General features: G+C 31.6%; 1 protein-coding gene across 1 annotated transcript in view; it reads right to left on the bottom strand.

The window, feature by feature from the left end:
* Positions 1-20181, bottom strand: part of LOC134691290 (glutaminase kidney isoform, mitochondrial-like) — an 85774-nt gene that overhangs the window by 51584 nt on the left and 14009 nt on the right. Inside the window, exons 4-7 of the mRNA XM_063551735.1 lie at positions 19683-19812; positions 12682-12761; positions 4464-4627; positions 132-223 (exon numbers count right to left, since the gene is read on the bottom strand). Coding sequence (XP_063407805.1) covers positions 132-223; positions 4464-4627; positions 12682-12761; positions 19683-19812 — 466 coding nt within the window. The remainder of the gene's footprint in view (positions 1-131; positions 224-4463; positions 4628-12681; positions 12762-19682; positions 19813-20181) is intronic.

Below are 20181 nucleotides of genomic sequence, written 5' to 3'. Positions count from 1 at the left end.
ACTTAACACTTAATCTGAGCAGTGAATTACAAAACTGCTAATAAAGGGGAGATAATAAACTCAAATAATCATTAAAAAATGACTATATAAACACAAGAAAAAGTCTGGTTGACAGTAGTAGGGAAACTTACGTAATCAAATCTATCTGCAAGATTCATGTTTTGCTTGAGTAAAGAACAGGTCAGAATGGCTCCAGCATTTATCATTGGGTTGTGTGGTTTATCTGAAATAAGCAATATATAAATTCCTTTAACAAAATACAGGCTTCTTGACTTCTTGTCACTGTAGAGGACTATAATATTTAAATTTCAAGTACCTAAAAAAAATCTATCAATCTGTTTCAATAAATACAAGTGAAACTCAGGAGCGAGCTACTGCTCACTGATGATACCCATGCCTAAATATTTCAGGAAGTTGTTTAGCGATGAGTTTGAAAACACATCACACTGTATAGCTGAATGATATAAACCTTGTACCCAAATTTAAGAAATGCTTGTATTGTAGTTCCTAAGAAAAATGTGATGAATTACAAATTTGCATAACCCCATGCCTGTAACAGAGACAGATTTAGAGGGGGCCAAATACCCCTCATTTTTGTTGTTGCTTTTAAATTATAAAAGGAATCACTGAAGCATGACTGGAGCATGTCCCCTCTTAAAATAGGCAGTCAGTTGGCCCACACATCTAATTTTTTTTGGATCCACCACTGTGTATATGTACCGTTCCATACCCTCTTCTTACAGACCCATAGAGGGTAAGTAATACCCAAAGGTCCTCACTCCTATGGATTTTACTAACCCTCTATGGTTCGGTAGGGGGTCAGCAAACCATATTCTGTAAACCAACTTATTATTGAGGTTACTTTTCTATTCCACTTTGCGGTGATTTAATTTCGTGATATTCTTAATCATTTTATGTAGGAAATGAAAGATCCAAGTTTTACAAATTCGTGAAAAATTTATATTTGAGTTATCTTTTTACTCATGACTGACTCGAAAATAAATTAGTTGGTTTACAGTTACTTATATGAGAACTAATTCATTTTTTGGGGCCCTTTATAGCTTACTGTTTGGTGTGATCCAAGGCTGCGTGTTGAAGACTGCACTCTGACCAATACAATGCTATAATGGTTTTTCTTTTACAACTTGAGACATTAGCTGACAGTTTTCCCATTGGCACTCATACCACATCATCTTATATCTAATGAGTCCAATCAGTAAGAATTGATTTTTCAAAGACAGCTAGTGCCTCTTTAAAAAAAATTCATTCAAGTCATTGGTTTCATATTTCTATACTTTTTGGATTTGCATTATAACCCCAAAATATTCTGTAAGTTTCCATTCTAGCAATAATCTTTTCAGCATAAAATCAAATCTGTCATAGAATTTTGATATGATAAACACCATGTGTAATTTGTTTATCAGTTGTACCTTGTCCTTTCACTTTTGAATAATTTTTTTCTAATTTAGATATATACCTTGTCCTTATGGACAATGCTATGTACACAAATGTGATCAAGTCTAAATATTAGATCAAGTTTGAATTTAGCTCTAGGTTAGAGAATTCACATATCTGAAATCTACTCAATGTTTTATTTCAAAGAGTCTTAATTTAACAGCTACATTTCAATTTAACTCATTTTAATAATCGAGCTTCTTTACATAAATTCCTCCTGAACTACATTTTTAATAATTCAGATAAAAATATTAAATAAAAACAGTTTCTGATTACAAAACTTAATCTGAGCAGTGATTTACAATGCAGCCTAATTAAGGGGAGATAATCATTTCTAGTCATTTTCTTGTTTATACACTGAAGAGCCTCTCTCAGTTCATCATTGAAGTGCTGCTGAAAATGGGATTCTCTAGAGGGGCAGATCCAGACATTTAAATACAGGGGAGTTCCAACAATACCTTGTTCATCAGTCGTATTTTAAACATGTATATATATGGTAATATTTTAATGGGTCTTACTTCTCATGTTTTTACCTTATTTTGACAAAATTGAATCATACTGCTGGATGCTAACAGCAAATTATTATTTCACTATTTCAGTGGCAGATCCAGAATTTTTCCTAAATCTTGATTTATTTGCCACAAAGTCCACTTTTTCTATCAAATGCAATGAAACAGTAAAAAATATCACCTTGTATCAAGTGTCCCCTTGGAATATGTACAAAATGGCCTATCTCTAATATTCATTATATCTGTAGTCTTGATACAATTGAGGTTTGAAAAATTCGTACAAAAAAGGCTACAGAAAGGTACATAAACCTTAATGAAAGAGAGAAAAAATAATATATTAGATTTTTTAACTCTTTGTAGCTAGTGCCACTTTATCATATACAAGGCCAATAGAGATAATATTCACATCACACTGTCAACGTATATTTGTTCCAGCTAACAGAAGATCCAATGGAAACTTTGTTATAAACATGGTCATAATATCTATTCCTGTTGGAACAAATATTCTATACTATTTATTCCGTTAAGAACATATACTGTAATATTTATTCCTGTGGAAATGATATTATCCAGAATATTTTTTCCTTTTCCATAGACAGATCCAGGGGGCGGCCCCCTTTCTTGGGAAAAATTTGGTTGATTATATAGGGAATCACTTAGGAAGGACTGGAGAGGCCCCCCTCCCCCTTAGGTCAGTCAGGAAAAGTTCTGGATCCGCCACTGCTATCTATTCCGTGACAAAACCACATGTTTGTGAATAGACAACTTTCGAATTTGTTGCATGTAGGGCATCAGCACTTCCTTTTCATGAGAAAATATAATGCTTAGTATTACATTGCACAAATAATTCCACATGTTAGTTCTTTTAATTGATAATCAACACTGCTGTCAAAAAGAGAATTGTAATTAAATATGAGGGGGGTAAGGAGGGGTCCTGATCCCGAATTCCAGGGCTTAAAAACAGGAAATCCCGAAATCCCGGACTTAAAAACACGAAATCATGAGGTCCCGATATTCGAATAAAGAATTCCTAGATCCCGAAAGGGTCAATCCCGAAATTCCAATTAAAAACACCCGATCCCAGGGTCCCGATAAAGATCTTATCCCCCCTCAAATATCTATAGGAACAAAGATTATTTCTAGTTTATCCTGCATAATGATAATCAAAGATTCCTTATGTGGTTATAAACTTTGTGTTAAATTTTATTGATTTCTATTTACTTATTCTGAAGTTATTATCCTGAAACCATCTGTCTTAGGACAACGCTGACGACAACGACAAAAAGGACAACGATGACAACAATGCGATACCAATATATGACCAAAAGTTTTGAGATTTTGTGGTCGTATAAAAAAAACATTTGAGTCTCAAAAATCTAAGTAAAAAAACCCCTTAATTTGACATATCTTTCTGAGAGTTTATGTCATATAATAATGTGTTAACTGTTGATATTTATAGCCTTTTTTTTCCTTTGCTGTGAATACCACTGTCACTCTAATATAATTGTAATCAATTTAACTATTGTAACTTTATTGTCTTAATTTGGATGCCATAACCATTAATGTAAATGTGTATTGTCTATTGACTATTGTCATATAAACTTGTTTACCAAGTTTTATATTGATAAACAAATGCACTGACCAGATGTCCTCATATTTAGGGCATAATTATAAAAACTGGGTTTTTTCTCAACAAACTTTTTCAACAAATTGTATCTCTGTTTTAATTTATGTGTATAGTAGCACTTTCTAGGCTAATAATAGTTATCAAATGTACCAGGATTATAATTCAATATGCCAGACACACATTTCGTCTACATTCAAAATATTTATTAAGCCAAACAAGTACAAAGTTGAAGAGCATTGAGGATCCAAAATTCCAAAAAATTGTGCCAAATACAGCTAATGTAATCTATGCTTGGGATAAGAAAATTGATTAATTAAAAGTTTTGTAAACAGGAAATTTACAAAAATGACCACATTATTGATATTCCTGGTAACATCGAAGTGTTAACTACTGGGTTGTTATAAACATAGTAGTTTTTCTGCAGTGGATTCGTTTTTATTTGTTGACAAAATCAGAACCACTCCATTGTTCACTATGGGATACCTGGGAGGATACACTCAGACCAGGGAACAAATTGTGAGTCCAAAGTCATCTAAGAACTCTTTAACCTGGCAGGATTGAAGAAGAATCACACTACTAGCTACCATCCTAAGAGTAATGGTGTGTGCAAGAGGTTTATAACCAAATACTACTGTGAATTCAGAAATTATTACAGTGTTTTTATTATTGTGAAAAATGCAACAGCTAGCAGCGTTATAATCACAATAACAATTTTTTTTTATATGAATTAAACAGGATTTTTCTCAATATCACAAAGAATTTTAGTTCAAAATGACAAAAATAATGAATGCAGGCAATAATTTTTGAAGATACATGCAGTACTTGATAAGAGAAGGCATTATGGCATTTTAAAGTTATCAAATATATCTTACTTGCAGGATCAAGAGAAATGGCATTGAACGTGAACCCACTGGGTTCATGGCCAACATACTGATGAACTGTTTCTTGATTTAATTCCTCTTGAACCAGGGCATACACTAGTGGTTTACTGGTTGACTGTAAGCAAAATGGTACATTAAAGTTCCCAACAGAATGCCTAAAAATAGAATAATGGTATATTATAGTTCCCAACAGAAAGCCGAAAAATGGAATAATGGTACATTATAGTTCTCAGCAGAATGCCTTAAAATAGAATAATAGTTCCCAACAGAATGGCACTGTATTAATGCCCTGTTAGTTTTTAATGGACCAGTTTGCTTTTATTAATAAAGGGGCAGTTCATATATTATACACATACCTGGTGAACTGGTTAAAAGGCTTTTTTTGCTTTGCTGAGCGCAGCATGATAAGACCACAGAGGTCGAACTCTTAACAATTAGGGAAAATTTAGACACAATATTCAGAATTTGATACTGTCTAAATTTGAATTGTGATCAAATTTTTGACATAATATAGGTTTCTAACACAAAATAACTGTGGTCAAAGATCTTACAATTCTTTCGCGCAATACTGTGCAATCGAAAATTTTGCTTCTGGAAATTTTTCAAACCTTCGAAATTTGAAAACTTTTAAAAACTAGAATGTGTCTTAAGTACACGGATACCCCATCCACACAATCATTTTCTATGTTCAGTGGACTGTGAAAATGGGGGAAAATCTCTAATTTGGCATTAATATTAGAAAGATCATATCATAAGGAACATGTGTACAAAGTTTCAAGTTGATTGGACTTCAACTTCATAAAAACTACCTGGACCAAAAACTTTAAACTACCTTAACAAAAAACTTTAACCTGAAGGGGGATGAACGAACAGACGGACAGACTGACAAACTAACAGACTGACTAACAGACCAGAAAACATAATGGCCATAAATGGGGCATAAAAAATATGAATCCCTAAAAGAATTGGAAAAAAATTCCCCTCCCCCCCAAACTTTTTGACAACCAACTTGGAGCAGTTAGCCCAAATCTCAATCCCAGCCAATCCTTTGAAGTATGGAACCTTGTAGTACAATTTGAGAGGGACCCAAACACTTAAACACAAGTTATTGTCTGGAAACTAGAACAATGCTTGTTTTTAGCCCTTTTACAGCCCCTATTTCTTCCATTGTTTGGTGCAATTAACCCCAAACTCGATCCCAGCCTTCCCACTTAGTTATATGGAACCTTGAGGTACAATGTCAGAGAGATCTATACACTGACTCACAAATTATTGTCTGTTTTTGACCCCTTTTTGGCCCTTAATTCCTAAACTGTTGGTTCCATAACATCAAAAATGAATCCTAATCTTCTACTTGTGTTACAATTAAAATTTCAGAGCAACCAAAATACTTATACACAAGTTATCATTCTGAAATAAGAAAATGCTTGTTTTGGGCTCCTATTTCCTTAACAGTTGAGACCATCATCCCCCATTATACAATCCCAAAAAATGTTTTTGAGACCGTATAAAAATAAGGTTAAATTTAAATGAGAAAATGGATCTAGATCTAAAATATTTGTTAGCACTAACCCCCCCTCCTCCCCCCCCCTAAATCTGGAACAGAGTTGTGGCAGCATATAAAAAACTGTAAAATCTGTTGAAAAAGTAATGTTCATGTATTGTAACAATTAATATATACTTATTTTAACTTATATAAAGATAAAAAGATTATTATCAACTTTAATTATCTCGGTCAGGTATGTTGACATAATTTTATCACCTGAAGGGGTATCGACATATGTTCTAATTAACTTCATAGTAATGGTGGACATTTTTAAAATAGTGAAGGAAAATAAATTCTTGATACTGAGGCAGCACACACAACTGATGTAGATTTTGTCATAACAACATCCAGAGGTATTTAATCGAAATCTTAACTTTTCTATCAAATGTTTTGTTAAGTATATCAGGGGCGGATCCAGCCATTTTAAAAAGGGGGCGGTTCCCAACCCAGGATGTAGGAGATGTTCCAACTATTTTTTCCCATGCAAATGCATTGATCGTCCAAATCCCGGAAACCCTTCTGGATCAGCCTTTGTATATTGAATAAAGAGATGTTTCTTGAATTATAGATTCAAAAGACATGTCATCGTAAAGCCTGTACTGCTTTTATGTACCAATGACTAATACCAGAATAGGCGCCTTAATCTCAATGAATAAAATTGAGAATGGAAATGGGGAATGTGTCAAAGAGACAACAAACCGACCAAATAAAAAAACAACAGCAGAAGGTCACCAACAGGTCTTCAATGTAGCGAGAAATTTCCGCACCCGGAGGCGTCCTTCAGCTGGCCCCTAAACAAATATATACTAGTTCAGTGATAATGAACGCCATACTAATTTCCAAATTGTACACCAGAAACTAATATAAAAATAATACAAGACTAACAAAGGCCAGAGGCTCCTGACTTGGGACAGGCGCAAAAATGCGGCGGGTTTAAACATGTTTGTGAGATCTCAACCCTCCCCCTATACCTCCAACCAATGTAGAAAAATAAACGCATAACAATACGCACATTAAAATTCAGTTCAAGAGAAGTCCGAGTCTGATGTCAGAAGAAAATAAACAAAATGACAATAATACATAAATAACCACAGACTACTATTAAGCATCCTTAATCTTATGACAATTTTGTCCTTATTTTATTTCTTTATTTTTTCTTGTCATAAAGAAGAAATTTTCATTCATTGACCAAGGTTCATGTAGCTGGATCATCAACCAAAACTCGGAAAAGGAGATGAAAAATAATTGTAAATTATTTCTCTCAAAAGTTAAACATTGTAACAAGAGTTCACATGTTGAAATGTCTCACCTGCTTTACTTATTATCATTAAAATTAATACAATACCATGAAAATAGTTAGTCTATTGCTTATAGTATCTGAGAAACAAACTTATTTGTTAAATGTGACCATTGAATAAAAAAATAAATGAGGTCACGGTCATAAGAACACTTCCAAACCTGCCAATTGATATTTTATCGTGTGTTTTTCTATGTTGTGATGTTGCCATTGTTTCAGAAAAAGGGAGAAGGTTTGGTACCATTAAACGTTTAATCCCGCTGCAAATGTTTGCACCTGTCCTAAGTCAGGAATCTGATGTTCAGTAAATGTTGTTTGTTTATGTAATTTATATGTGTTTCTCGTTTTTTATATAGATTAGACAGTTGGTTTTCCTGTTTTAATGGTTTTACACTAGTAATTTTGAGGCCCTTTATAGCTTGTTGTTCGGTGTGAGCCAAGGCTCCGTGTTGAAGGCCGTACATTGACCTATAATGGTTTACTTTTATAAATTGTTATTTGGATGGAGAGTTGTCTCATTGGCACTCACACAACATCTTCCTATATCTAATTACGAATATGTTCTCCTTTTAATTGTTCCATACACCATATATAAATGACTAATCTTTTGCTTATGGTATCTGAGAAATATCAAACACATATCAAACCCAAGTAACTCACAAGCATGTGATACCATACTGTTTTGATCCCACAGGGATTTAGTGGGAATTGAACAAGAAACTGAATTTACAAAAAAAGTTGAAAAATTGATTATCTTAGTGAATATTCTTAGTCAAAGAACCATAGCTCTGCACAAAATCATCAGACTAAATATCCAACAAAATCTTTTAAAAAAAGTTAGTTATCTCCCTTTGATTAGTGAAAATTGAACTTGAACTGTAACTTGTCATGATAAACAATACACCAAATATCAAATCAATATCTTCAGACAAACAGACCTAAAGTCCCCTTTGACTTCATCAGTACTAGTAGTGGACTAAAAAAAATAAAACATCTCAGAAACCAATTTAATTAATTACAACATTGAACACAGTATCCTGTCTTAGGATGATCAGGACTGTTTAAAGTTCCAACCAATAAGTCAAGTTAGTTTTCATTTTCCAATGAAAAATTCTTGCAGATCTTTATGTAATTTATGCAGATTTCATACTGAGTGTAATGTGTAAGCTATAATTTTTAGCATTCAAACTTGGGATGAATATAAAAATTTGTCAAATAGAAACACTGAGTAATCTATATTACAGTGTAATGAGGCAGCCGTTTATAGCTTGCTGTAAGCACATGTGAGCCAAGACATTCATTACACATCTACGTATATCTATAATTTCTATATCAAGTATTTTGATCAATGAACAAGTAAGAAGCCTTTGTGTGGTATGATTGACAATGAGACAACTTTACACATGAGACATAGATGTAAGCAGATATAAATCAATGTACAGCTTTCAACACTAATTAAAACCAATACTGTAAAGTAAGCTATTCATGACAAAATGTAAAAGATTTCAAACAATAAAAAAACAGCATAATTTATCTTGTATATGTTCAGGTCATGGCATCCAATAAGCCTAATATACCATGTGGACCTTGTCATGAAGGAAAGGTAAACACTGAAGCTGAGATCTGGTGTAACAACTGTAATGAAGGATTATGCTCAGTATGTTCCAGTCATCATAAAAGACCAAGAGGGACAAGTAATCATAAGACTATTGATATTAAAAGATATAACCCATCCATTTCTGCTATCAAGACTGAGTGTGACAAACATGGTCAACAGCTCAACTTGTACTGCCCAAGTCATTTAATGCCTTGCTGTGATGAATGTATTTCCACTAGTCATTCAAAATGTACTGGAATAAAAAGTTTAGCTGATGTTGTGGAGAAAACAAAAATTGAAAAGTCCACACAGTCTATAGAAAAACAAATTGACTCCATCAAACATTTTCTAGATAATCTTATTGAAAACAAATCTGTCAACATTAGCAGAGGTGAACAAGAAAACAAAAACATAAAAAAACTTATTGTTAATATTCGCGAGAAAATAAATAATTATTTAATCAATCTGGAAAAGAAGTTATGCAATGAAGCAGACACCATCTTGAATCAGGAAAAATCTAAAGCAACAGATTTCATGACAGAAATTGAAGGAAAACAGAAAAAAATACAGAAAATGCAAGACCACTTACATGCAGTCATATCAAACAGTTCAAAACTGCAATCCTTTCTAGAAGTACATCAGATTGAACAACAAGTACACCAATGTCAACGATATGTCGACGATCTAGAAAATGATGGCAGGGTAAAAGAATTTGACCTCAAAATGAAGCAAAATAACGAAATAGAAACAATACTCAGCAAATTAGAATCATTGGAAACTCTTGGAGAAGTAATGGTTGTTAAAACTGATATAGACTTGAAAAGAGATACAGATGTGAAGAGGGAAGCGCAAGTAGAATCAAGAGAACAATCCAACATAAACAACATGACCATGAATATTGAGACCAAGATAGAGATCAACCAACAGATTATGATTAGTGACATGATGTGTCTGATGGATGGAAGAGTTATAGTAGTGGAATTGTGGCATAAAGTTAACCTGCTTACTTCAAACGGCAAACTTGAAAAACAGCTTCCTATATCTGGTAAAGCCTACGGTGTCACACAAATCAATCAGAACACTATTGCCATAACTTATCCTTATGAGAAAGCCATTAAGATCTTCAATATGGACAATGAAACAGTTACCAAAGTTATCACATTAGACAAAACATGCTACGGTTTATCATTCTCCAATAATTCTCTGGTTGTAGGTTTGAGCAGTGTTGAAATCCGTATTATAGACTTAGAAGGAAATATACTGAAATCAATACAAGTTCAGAGTAAGTACCTACTGTATCACCTTGTTTATTGTAATGACAGAGTAATCCATAGTGACTATAATGGTAATGCCGTATACTGTGTTGATGGATCAGGTAAACAGATCTGGGACTATAAAAAGGATTTAAAAGGACCTACAGGACTATGTACAGATACTTATGGTAACATTATTGTAGCAGACAAATACTCTGATAGAATAATAGTGATATCAAAAGATGGCCAGAATAGTAAAGTACTGATTAGTAAAGAGGAACAACTAAGGAAACCTCAGTGTATTTATTTAAAACCTAATGAGTCTTCAGGTTATATTTGTGATAATCATGGCACGTACTTAGTAAAATTCAATTTATCTTCTGGATAAAATATGGACTAAGAAGTCAAATGATCATGTTCTACAAAAAATTACATATACTCATTAACGCTAGCAGCCACTATTCATTCATAAGATGGAGATTGCAAGAAAATTCTGAATGCAGAGAGGGATACCGAATTATAAGCAAGATTCAGTGACCAGTAAAAAATCCTAGCTGAGGGAAGGTGGTGACTTGTGGTCAGATGTAAATTTTCCTGATAAAAACTATATTGTTGAAAGCAAAAACTACTTAATTCTCTAAATAAAAGTTTTTGTAGAAAATTATTGACTATAAAAATACTGTTTTTGTGAAATTAAGAAAGATTATTTTTTATCAGTTGATTTATACATAAATGGTTGTTTTAAGGAATATTTATATTTTTAAACAGAGGTATGTAATTTTTCTTACTCAACTTAGGATCTTTTATTGATTTTTTTATTCTTTATTAAGAATCCTATGCCACTGAGATGGTATCCGTATGTTTTATTTTATTTCAGTAAATCATCTTTAAAAATTACATTCAATTGCCAAAAGTCTTTTAAAGAAGGAGAATTTCTCAATATTTATACAAATTATTTTGATCTTTTAATTTTTGGGAGGAGTGAAGATTTCTCATAACATTTCTTTTTCTTCAATTAAAATTTTTTGACAGGATTGGAAAAAGAATCTTCAAAGGAACATGTAGCATTTTTTTTATTGCAGCTTAATAATTTAAAAAACAGGACTTTTCCAACATCATAAACAAACCATAATGTTTTACTTTAATTAGAGTTTATATTCATTGAGAAAGATTAATTTCCTGCTGTCAGATATATCTATATATATATGTAAATTTACCCTTACTCATCCAAAGTTTGGGGAGGGTTGAGGGCTCCCAAAGATGCCTGTAACTTAGTGATTGTCATTGGTTCATGTCTGCAGTCATATATTTTTTTTTTCTTCAAAAATTGTTTTTTCATAAATTAGGCAGTAACTTTTCTAAAATGAATTGTTTCAAATTTTCCTGTTATAGCTTTATAGATAGTCAACTACATGGCAGACCATTGTTAAAGGCCTAACATTTGCCTATAATAAATTACACCCACTCCATTTGAAATTTGGGGAGAGCTGTCTCATTGGCAAACATACCACATCTTTTTTATTTTTGTACTGTTAACTAGCAATATGATGTGGACTAAACACTTAAATTTGATTGCAGATTATGCCCAGGTATATTAATTATGCAATACATATATATAGTGTTTATCTTTTCAAGCAAATTTATGATAATTGTTATTGCTTTAATTAAACTATTTGTTTTACTCATACATATATGCATGTATTAGATGTTTATAAGAATATATATTTGAAAATCAGGGCCAATATTTATTAGATGTTTATAAATATAGGCCCTGATTTTCAAATCAAATAGACCCTCCTTTCTTATACATATTTTGTATTTTGTCTTTCCATTCGTAAAAGTTAATCTTTTGATTTATTATTCATTTATCTTCAAGAAATAATTTACAGAATAAGTTTATGAATTTAGATTTAGAATCTGGACCATCACAAAATCCATTGATCTAGCATGGCTGAATATAAAATATCCATCAGTTCAGTGGATAAATGCCTGAATTTATGAATGATTATTTGGATACTCAGTTAACTTCTGTAATTGAATGAGTCATTTTACATGAGGGGGAGGGGAATGCCAATATTCCATGGCTGAAAATTGACATAGGGGTTACAAAAAAGTGAAGTTTAAAATGAAAACAGTTATTACTATTTTATGCAATTTTCCTTTCATCTTACTGTCTGACTGATAATTTCCATTCTCAGCACAGTAGAGTAATATGAAAAATTGCCTCTAGAAACTACAGCACAGTAGAGTAATATGAAAAATTACCTCTAGAAACTAAGGGCACATATGCTCATTGTCAATGAAATCAACACTTATCATAGGTAAAATAGGGATAAACAGATATCATTGGTCATCTCAGCTCAATTGCTTTTTTTAACTTTTCCCCATATCAGCTAAAGCAAGAAAAACAATCTAGTTGAGAAGATCAGTGATAATCTATAAATATTTAAACAATCAATCACAAGTGAGTAACTTGAAATTAAATATTATTTTTCTTGGTCAGAAAATATGATTACCTTTGGCCATCTATTGTGCAGATAGATATTCCCCAATCATCAGGGCTGTACCTGGCAAGCTGTGGTATATAATTTGCTACCTGTTAAAATATTAAACATTTTCAGTGTTTTGTTTTTCCAATTACAAATATATATTGAAGTATTCAAATTGCAAAAAAATGGTTATATTAAAATGAGGATAATTAGATTTCTACAAAGTCTTCAAAAGAAATGGAGCTTGTTTTTTTACCTTAAAGTTATTATAATAAAGGTTGAAGTGAATTAATTACCTACTTAGTTAGCATGTTTAACCCAGTCAAATTCTGTATGTGCCTTTTCAAAGTCAGGAGATTGTTATTCAGCAGGTAACACTATGCATATATATCATATTTGTTTTTCATTTATTGTTTTGTACATAAATTAGGTTATTCTTTTATAGTTGAAGTGCATTGTATATATTATTGAGGGGTCTTTTATAGCTTACTAATTATGCAGTGTGATTTTTGTTCATTGTTGAAGGCTGTACAGTGACCTACAATTGTTAACTTCTATTTCGAATAGAAATTTTGAAACCTATCTATAAATAGCTAGATTTAAATCAAGTCCAATAACCCATTTCTATTGTGACAAAATAAACAAGAGGCTCTCAAGAGCCTGAATCGCTCACCTTAATTTTTTTGGTTAAATCTCTCATCAATGATTACTTTGGCTTTTCAATTTATTTAAATATTCTTTGAATCTTCCTATTTTATTCAAAAGCAACAAAAAAAATCCTTTTCTCCTATGTTCTATTTTAGCCATAGGAGCTATGTTTCTTGACATACAAGGAAATAAAATATAAAATTTATACTAGATACTCTGAAACTCATTTAGCCTAAGTTTTAGCTGAAATTGATACAGCAGTTTCAAAGGAGAAGATTTTTTAAAGTAAGTCAAAATGATAAACAAATTGTGAAAAAGGTCTTTAAAGGCCAATTACTCCTTAAGGGGTCAATTGACTTATTTGTAGATCTTAATTTGCTTAACATTTTGCTATTAACAGTTTATCTGTATCTATAATAATATTCGAGATAATAACCAAAAACTTCTTGTCTTATTTGCTCTAAATGCTGGAGTTTTTGAGATATAAGCCAAAAACTGCATTTTACCCTGTGTTCTATTTTTAGCCATGACGGCCATGTTTTTTGACAAAATAGAAAATAAAACACAAACTTTATGTTATACACCCTACTGATCATTCAGTTGAAGTTTAGTTGAATTTGGTTGAGTAGTTTTAGAAGAGACGATTTTTTAAAGTTAGCAATTATGATGAACAAATTGTGAAAAATTGTCATTAAAGGACAATAATCCCTTAAGGGGTCAATTGACAATTTTGGTCATATTAACTTATTTGTAGATCTTACTTTGCTGATCATTTTTGCTGTTTACAGTTGATCTTTATCTATAATAATATTCAAAATAATGACCAAAAACTGCAAAATTTCCTTAAAATTCCCAAATAAGTGGCAGCAACCCAACAATGGGTTGTTTAATTCATCTGAAAATTTCAGGGCTGATAGATCTTTGACCTAATAAACATTTTTACCCCATGTCAGATTTGCTCTAAATGCTTTCGTTTTTGAGATATAAGCCAAAAACTGCATTTGACCCCTATGTTCTATTTTTAGCAATGGCGACCATGTTTGTTGATAGATCAAAACTTTGGATACAATTTATAAACTAGATACCCTAAGGAACATTCAGTAAAAGTTTGGAAGTATTTGGCCCAGTAGCTTCAGAGGAGAAGATTCTTGAAATAGTTTACATTGACAGACGACAACAGACGATGGACGCCAATTGATGGCATAAGCTAACTTGGCCCTTCGGGCCAGGTGAGCTAAAAAGGTGCTTTGTAAAAGAAACCAAGTTTAAACTTCAAAAAAATAATTTAGAATCATGGTAAGACTTATTTACATAAAGCCGAATTTCAGAATTTCTATAATGTTATCCAAATCAAGGCTACCTTAATGTTCTATGTATACAGAATCAGTTTTATTAAAGTCATAAGAAACCTCAAATCAAAAAAAAATAATGCATATGTTTTTTATAACTCAATAATTACATTAGATGTAAGTTTCATTATAATACGTTATTCTGATTGGCTAACATGTTATTCCGTAAACAATTGCATCAGACAATAACATTTAGCATGCATGATGACACGAGGTCCCACAAAAAAGTGCACAGGTGAATTATATAAAACTGGATAAAAATCGCGTTTTCATGATTTTAGCTAAAAAAATGTAATTATAAGTATTGAATACTTCTTTTTGAAACTTTATAGGGTTGTAAAAGCGTTGACCGTGCGTACATTTTTAGAATGAAGCGCTTCCGCGCTTCATACAAAATGTACTTCGGTCAACGCTTTTACCACCCAATAAATTTACAAAAAGAAGCATTCAATTCTTAAATGGATAGTTTTCATTGTAAAACTTATGTACATATACTTTTATTCTGAAGAAAATTCTTTAATTTATTCATATTTAGAAGAAGTTTACTTTATTTGAATTGCTTCCTTCCAGCAAGCAATTCCCCCGATATATTTTCCGTATGCAAGGTGACATCAGTTTGACCCATCTCGTAAAAATCCGGTGACCACAATACGCATGGATGTCCTTAAAATAAACTATTATCTGAATTTACATGTTAAACACATGCTCAAATCCATGCTTTTTTGTTTCTTTTTCGTCAATTGTTGACAAACAGGTGACAATCGTTAAACTTCGGCTTCAAAACACGAACTTTAATTACCTGCCATATTTTCACAACAACACTGACCGATTGAAAAACAAATTGACAATTATACGACATTTACACGAAAAAAATGATAAATTCGAGCACAGAAGACTAAGTTTATGATGTTTGTATGCATTGGTTTAAGAATTGGAAGAACATTATTTTTCACCGGTCACTGGTTTCTTATGACTTTAAGTCTTGATATTTGTATGAATATATTGGCATACTGGTACCGCTATTCTAATCGTGATGTTAAGTAATAGGAATCGTAATCGTAATGTTATCAATTATATATAAAAATGAATATATTGCTTAAATATTTTGTAGTGAATAACTTACCCCTGACAGAATAAAAATTATTAGTTATTTCAGCCTATGTTGAGATTAGTTGTCTCCCCTTATTTTGTTTTAATTATCAGTTGTAAATTATTATTCATCAATTATGGACCTTTGACAAGGTCAATACGCTATAAATATGGACCTGCATAGACTATATTGACTGTGAACACAGTTCTAGTGTCAATATAATCTTACAGGTCCATATATAACTTATTGACTGAGTGAATATTCTTTAAATTATACATATTATGTAAATAATGTATTAGGAAAATGGCGTTCAATGTATTTTTCTGGGTTTCTTTTAATTGTATTTTGCTTGTTGTGTTATCTTTCTTGTATTCTTAGCATTTAACATAAAATTCTTGATATCTCCTTCTGATAAACTTAAAAAATTTACTATTTGAATCGTCTGCAGGGCTTCCTCCATGTTCGCTATGTATGATGTGTGACATCATGAATCTAAGATTTTAAATATTGACCATCAATTTACATATAACATAAATAAAAACATAGCATCAACAAGGGGAGAAATTTACATATAACATAAATAAAAACATAGCATCAACAAGGGGAGAAATTTGATTGGTTAACTTCCAGTGATGGTTATTTTCTTATATTCAATGAAATGTTATGTGAATTTTTTTCTATAGTACTGGACAGGATCAAGATTTACTCATGCCAAGTATTTCTTTATTTGAAACAAAGATAAATTCTACAGTGCAAATTTAACAAAGACTAATAGAGGAAAATCAATTGTGTTATTACACCTTTTAAGACACCCATGCATAAAAGTATGATTATCTCCCTTGAAATTAAAATGTATCAGTTTTTCAAAGAAATTACAAACAAAAGTGAACCAATGCCTGGTAAATCTGTAGTACGATAGAGTCCATAAAGTGGATACCCGAGGGTATGTAGGGTCTTTATGATAAAAAAACATAAAATGTAGAGAGTCTTTTAACAACAACACTTTAGGGACTGCTGCAGAAATTTATTGATCGACATGTTTCGGTGCCTTAGGCACTATCATCAGGAATCAGGATAAAAACAATACATGAAGTACATAATTGGGATGCTAAAATTTAAACGTCACAATGTTACAAATTCAAAGAAGTATTTATTTTATTAATTGTATCTAAAAGACAAATAAGAGAATGAAGGTCATTGCTTATCCAAAACTTGATAAAAGGAGCCAGTTTCTCCCTTGTTTGTTGTTTATGTGTATGTAAATTCAGATTCTATCTTATCTACCCTTCATTTTAGTATGTTTAATTTTGCAAGGTGTGTTTTTTGCTTCTTTTTTGTAGATAGTTTTTGTTTTTAGTATATTTTTAAATTGAGGAATATGAATAAGTTTAAATATGAAAAGAACCCTTTATATTTATTTTCTTTGAAATCAATCACAATAACTGACAATAATATTATCAAAATATATTTAATGAGAATTAATGATTAGTGACAACATATATAATGCAAAAAATAATGGTCTTGCCATGACAAAAAGTAAAGAAGATATGTTTAGAATTTTTTAATACCATCCAGTTAGACAGAAAACTTATATTTTAATTGGTACACATAAGTATATACACATTTATTTAGCATTTCAAGTTGTTGCTTTATTCAGTATATATGTAGTAGTCATTACGTCTTAATGTTGATTGATTTAGTTTCTCTGACTTTTGTGCTATTTTTACATTTCTTGATCGTGAGAAAAATATTTTCCCTCAGTAGTGAAATTTCTGTTCTCGGTAAATGATTAGTTGGAATTTGATTATGACGTCAAAATGTTTTGTTTTCTTCTGGATTTTCCTATAGTGACGTCATTAAAAAAAGCGATAATGCCTGATGAGGTCGTGTTTAAAGAACACAAGTTTCTGTAAAATCTATGAAAAAAAGGATAAAAATTTGTAAGGGTTCCGCGGAACCCAGTGTCTCGCCTACTTTTGCTGTAAATCGCAGGCTCAACAAAAATGAGGAAAAAACTCAATAGAAATATTCCTTTTGATACAATCTTCTGATTGTAAGAAGCTTCTGTAAAAGTTTGGTTAAAATCCAGGATAGTTTATGAATCTAATAAATGTTTAAAAACAACTGCAGACTGTGTATGTATGTATGGTTAACTGGAAGAAAATGTAAGTCCATTTAAAAGTAAAATACGGAAAACATGGATTTATTTTTTTACAAAATTTACTTCTGGATACTATTTTATGATCATTATTAAGCTTCTGTCCAAGTTTGGTACAAACCCAGGATAGTTTAAGAAAGTTATTAAAATTTTAAAAACTTTAACCACAGAGTGAATTAAATGTTTCCCAGTAGAAAAACTATGTCCATTTAAAAGTAAAATATGGAAAAAATGGAATTTTATTTTTACAAAATTTTCTTCTGGATACTATATTATGATCATGAACAAGCTTCTGTCCAAGTTTGGTAAACAAACCAGGATAGTTTAAGAAAGTTATTAAAATTTTAAAAACTTTATCCACAGAGTGAATGTAATGTTTCCCCGCAGAAAAACTAAGTCCATTCAAAAGTAAAATATGGAAAAAATGGATTTATTTTTTTACAAAATTTATGTCTGGATACTATCTTATGATCATAAACAAGCTTCTGTCCAAGTTTGGTAGAAATCATGTATAGTTTAAGAAAGTTTTAAAATTTTAAAAACTTTAACCACAGAGTGAATGTAATGTTTCCCCGCAGAAAAACTAAGTCCATTCAAAAGTAAAATATGGAAAAAATGGATTTATTTTTTTACAAAATTTACGTCTGGATACTATCTTATGATCATAAACAAGCTTCTGTCCAAGTTTGGTAGAAATCATGTATAGTTTAAGAAAGTTATTAAAATTTCAAAAACTTTAACCACAGAGTGAATATTTGTGGACGCCACCGACGACGACGGAATGTAGGATCGCTTAGTCTCGCTTTTTCGACTAAAGTCGAAGGCTCGACAAAAATCATCAGAGAAACAAATTCCAACACTATAACTCGTGTATCACAATATTTCTCCACTCTTGACAATTAAATTCTAATTATTTAAAAGCTTGGCAAGCCTCAAGCTTTGAATAAGAATATTAAACTGTTTCAAGTGGAGAAATATCGTAATGCATTTGTTGCAGAGTAGGAATCTATATTTCTCTAATTTTTGTGCTATTTTCACATTTCCTGACCGGTGTGAGAAAATATTTCTCCTCACTAGTGAAAAATCTGTTCTCGGCAAACGATTAGTAGAAATTTAATTGATTATGACGTCAAAATGTTATGTTTTCTTCTCAAGTTTCCTATTGTGAAGTCATGAAAAAAGGCGACCTTGCCTGATGATGTCGCATATAAAGAGCACAATTTTCTGAAAATCTTTGAAAAAGAACGATAAAAACGTTTAGAGAAACAGATTCCAACACTATAACGCGCGTATTACGATATTTCTCCACTCTCGACAGTTTAATTTTATTATTTAAAGCAATTTAACTGTCTCGAGTGGAGAAATATCGTAATGCATTTGTTGCAGTGTAGGAATCTATATTTCACCAATGAATATTTATGCTATAGCTATGTATTTTTGACTTCTACCCCTTACAAATGTGTATGTTCATGCATGAATGGAATTGATGATTTTTTATTAATCTATGATTTTAATTTTAGAGCCTTTGTATTGTATTTGCATATATGACCTACTGATTTGTTTTCAATTAATAAAAATCTATATTTCAAGTTTTTCTTGGATTGTTTTCAGAACACCAGTAAAGTATCATATTTGATTATTGGAATACCTAAGTTTAGTGGAACACAACACCCTTATCAGACAAACATCAATGTCCACAACAAACAAGCAAAATTCACATTCTGTCAGTATAACCTTACCCTGCCAGCACTATTACTCTTAGCTTTTCAATAAAGAATCTTACCCTGCCAGCACTATTACTCTTAGCTTTCCAATAAAGTTCATCTATTTGTTGTCTAAACATAGGGAAATCTGGTATGATAAAATTGTTGTGGAAGGCTTTGGCTATCAAGACTATATTATCTGCTATACAACTGAAATAAACAAGTAGAATTGGAAGCTCAATTGTTAACTAATGTTACCCCCTTTTAGTATTCTTTAAACAGGAAGTTAAAAGAGGAATAAAATCACAAAATTTTACATAATCGCATCAAGCTCAATAAGAAATTTGAAGAAGCTCTTATTTAAAATTGAGAATGGATTCAATGGAAATAGGGGATGTATCAAAGAGACAACAACCCGACCATAGAAAAAAAGAACAGCAGAAGGTCACCAACAGGTCTTCAATGTAACGAGAAATTTCCGCACCCAGAGGCGTCCTTCAGCTGGCCCCTAAACAAATATATGTACACGTATATTTTCCCTAAACAAGAATGTGTCCAAAGTACACGGATGCCCCACTG

The sequence above is a fragment of the Mytilus trossulus genome, chromosome 11 (genome assembly GCF_036588685.1).
Source record: "Mytilus trossulus isolate FHL-02 chromosome 11, PNRI_Mtr1.1.1.hap1, whole genome shotgun sequence".
NCBI classification, from domain to species: domain Eukaryota; kingdom Metazoa; phylum Mollusca; class Bivalvia; order Mytilida; family Mytilidae; genus Mytilus; species Mytilus trossulus.
Note: the sequence above shows the minus strand (reverse complement) of the source record. Positions and strands in the feature narration are given on the sequence as shown.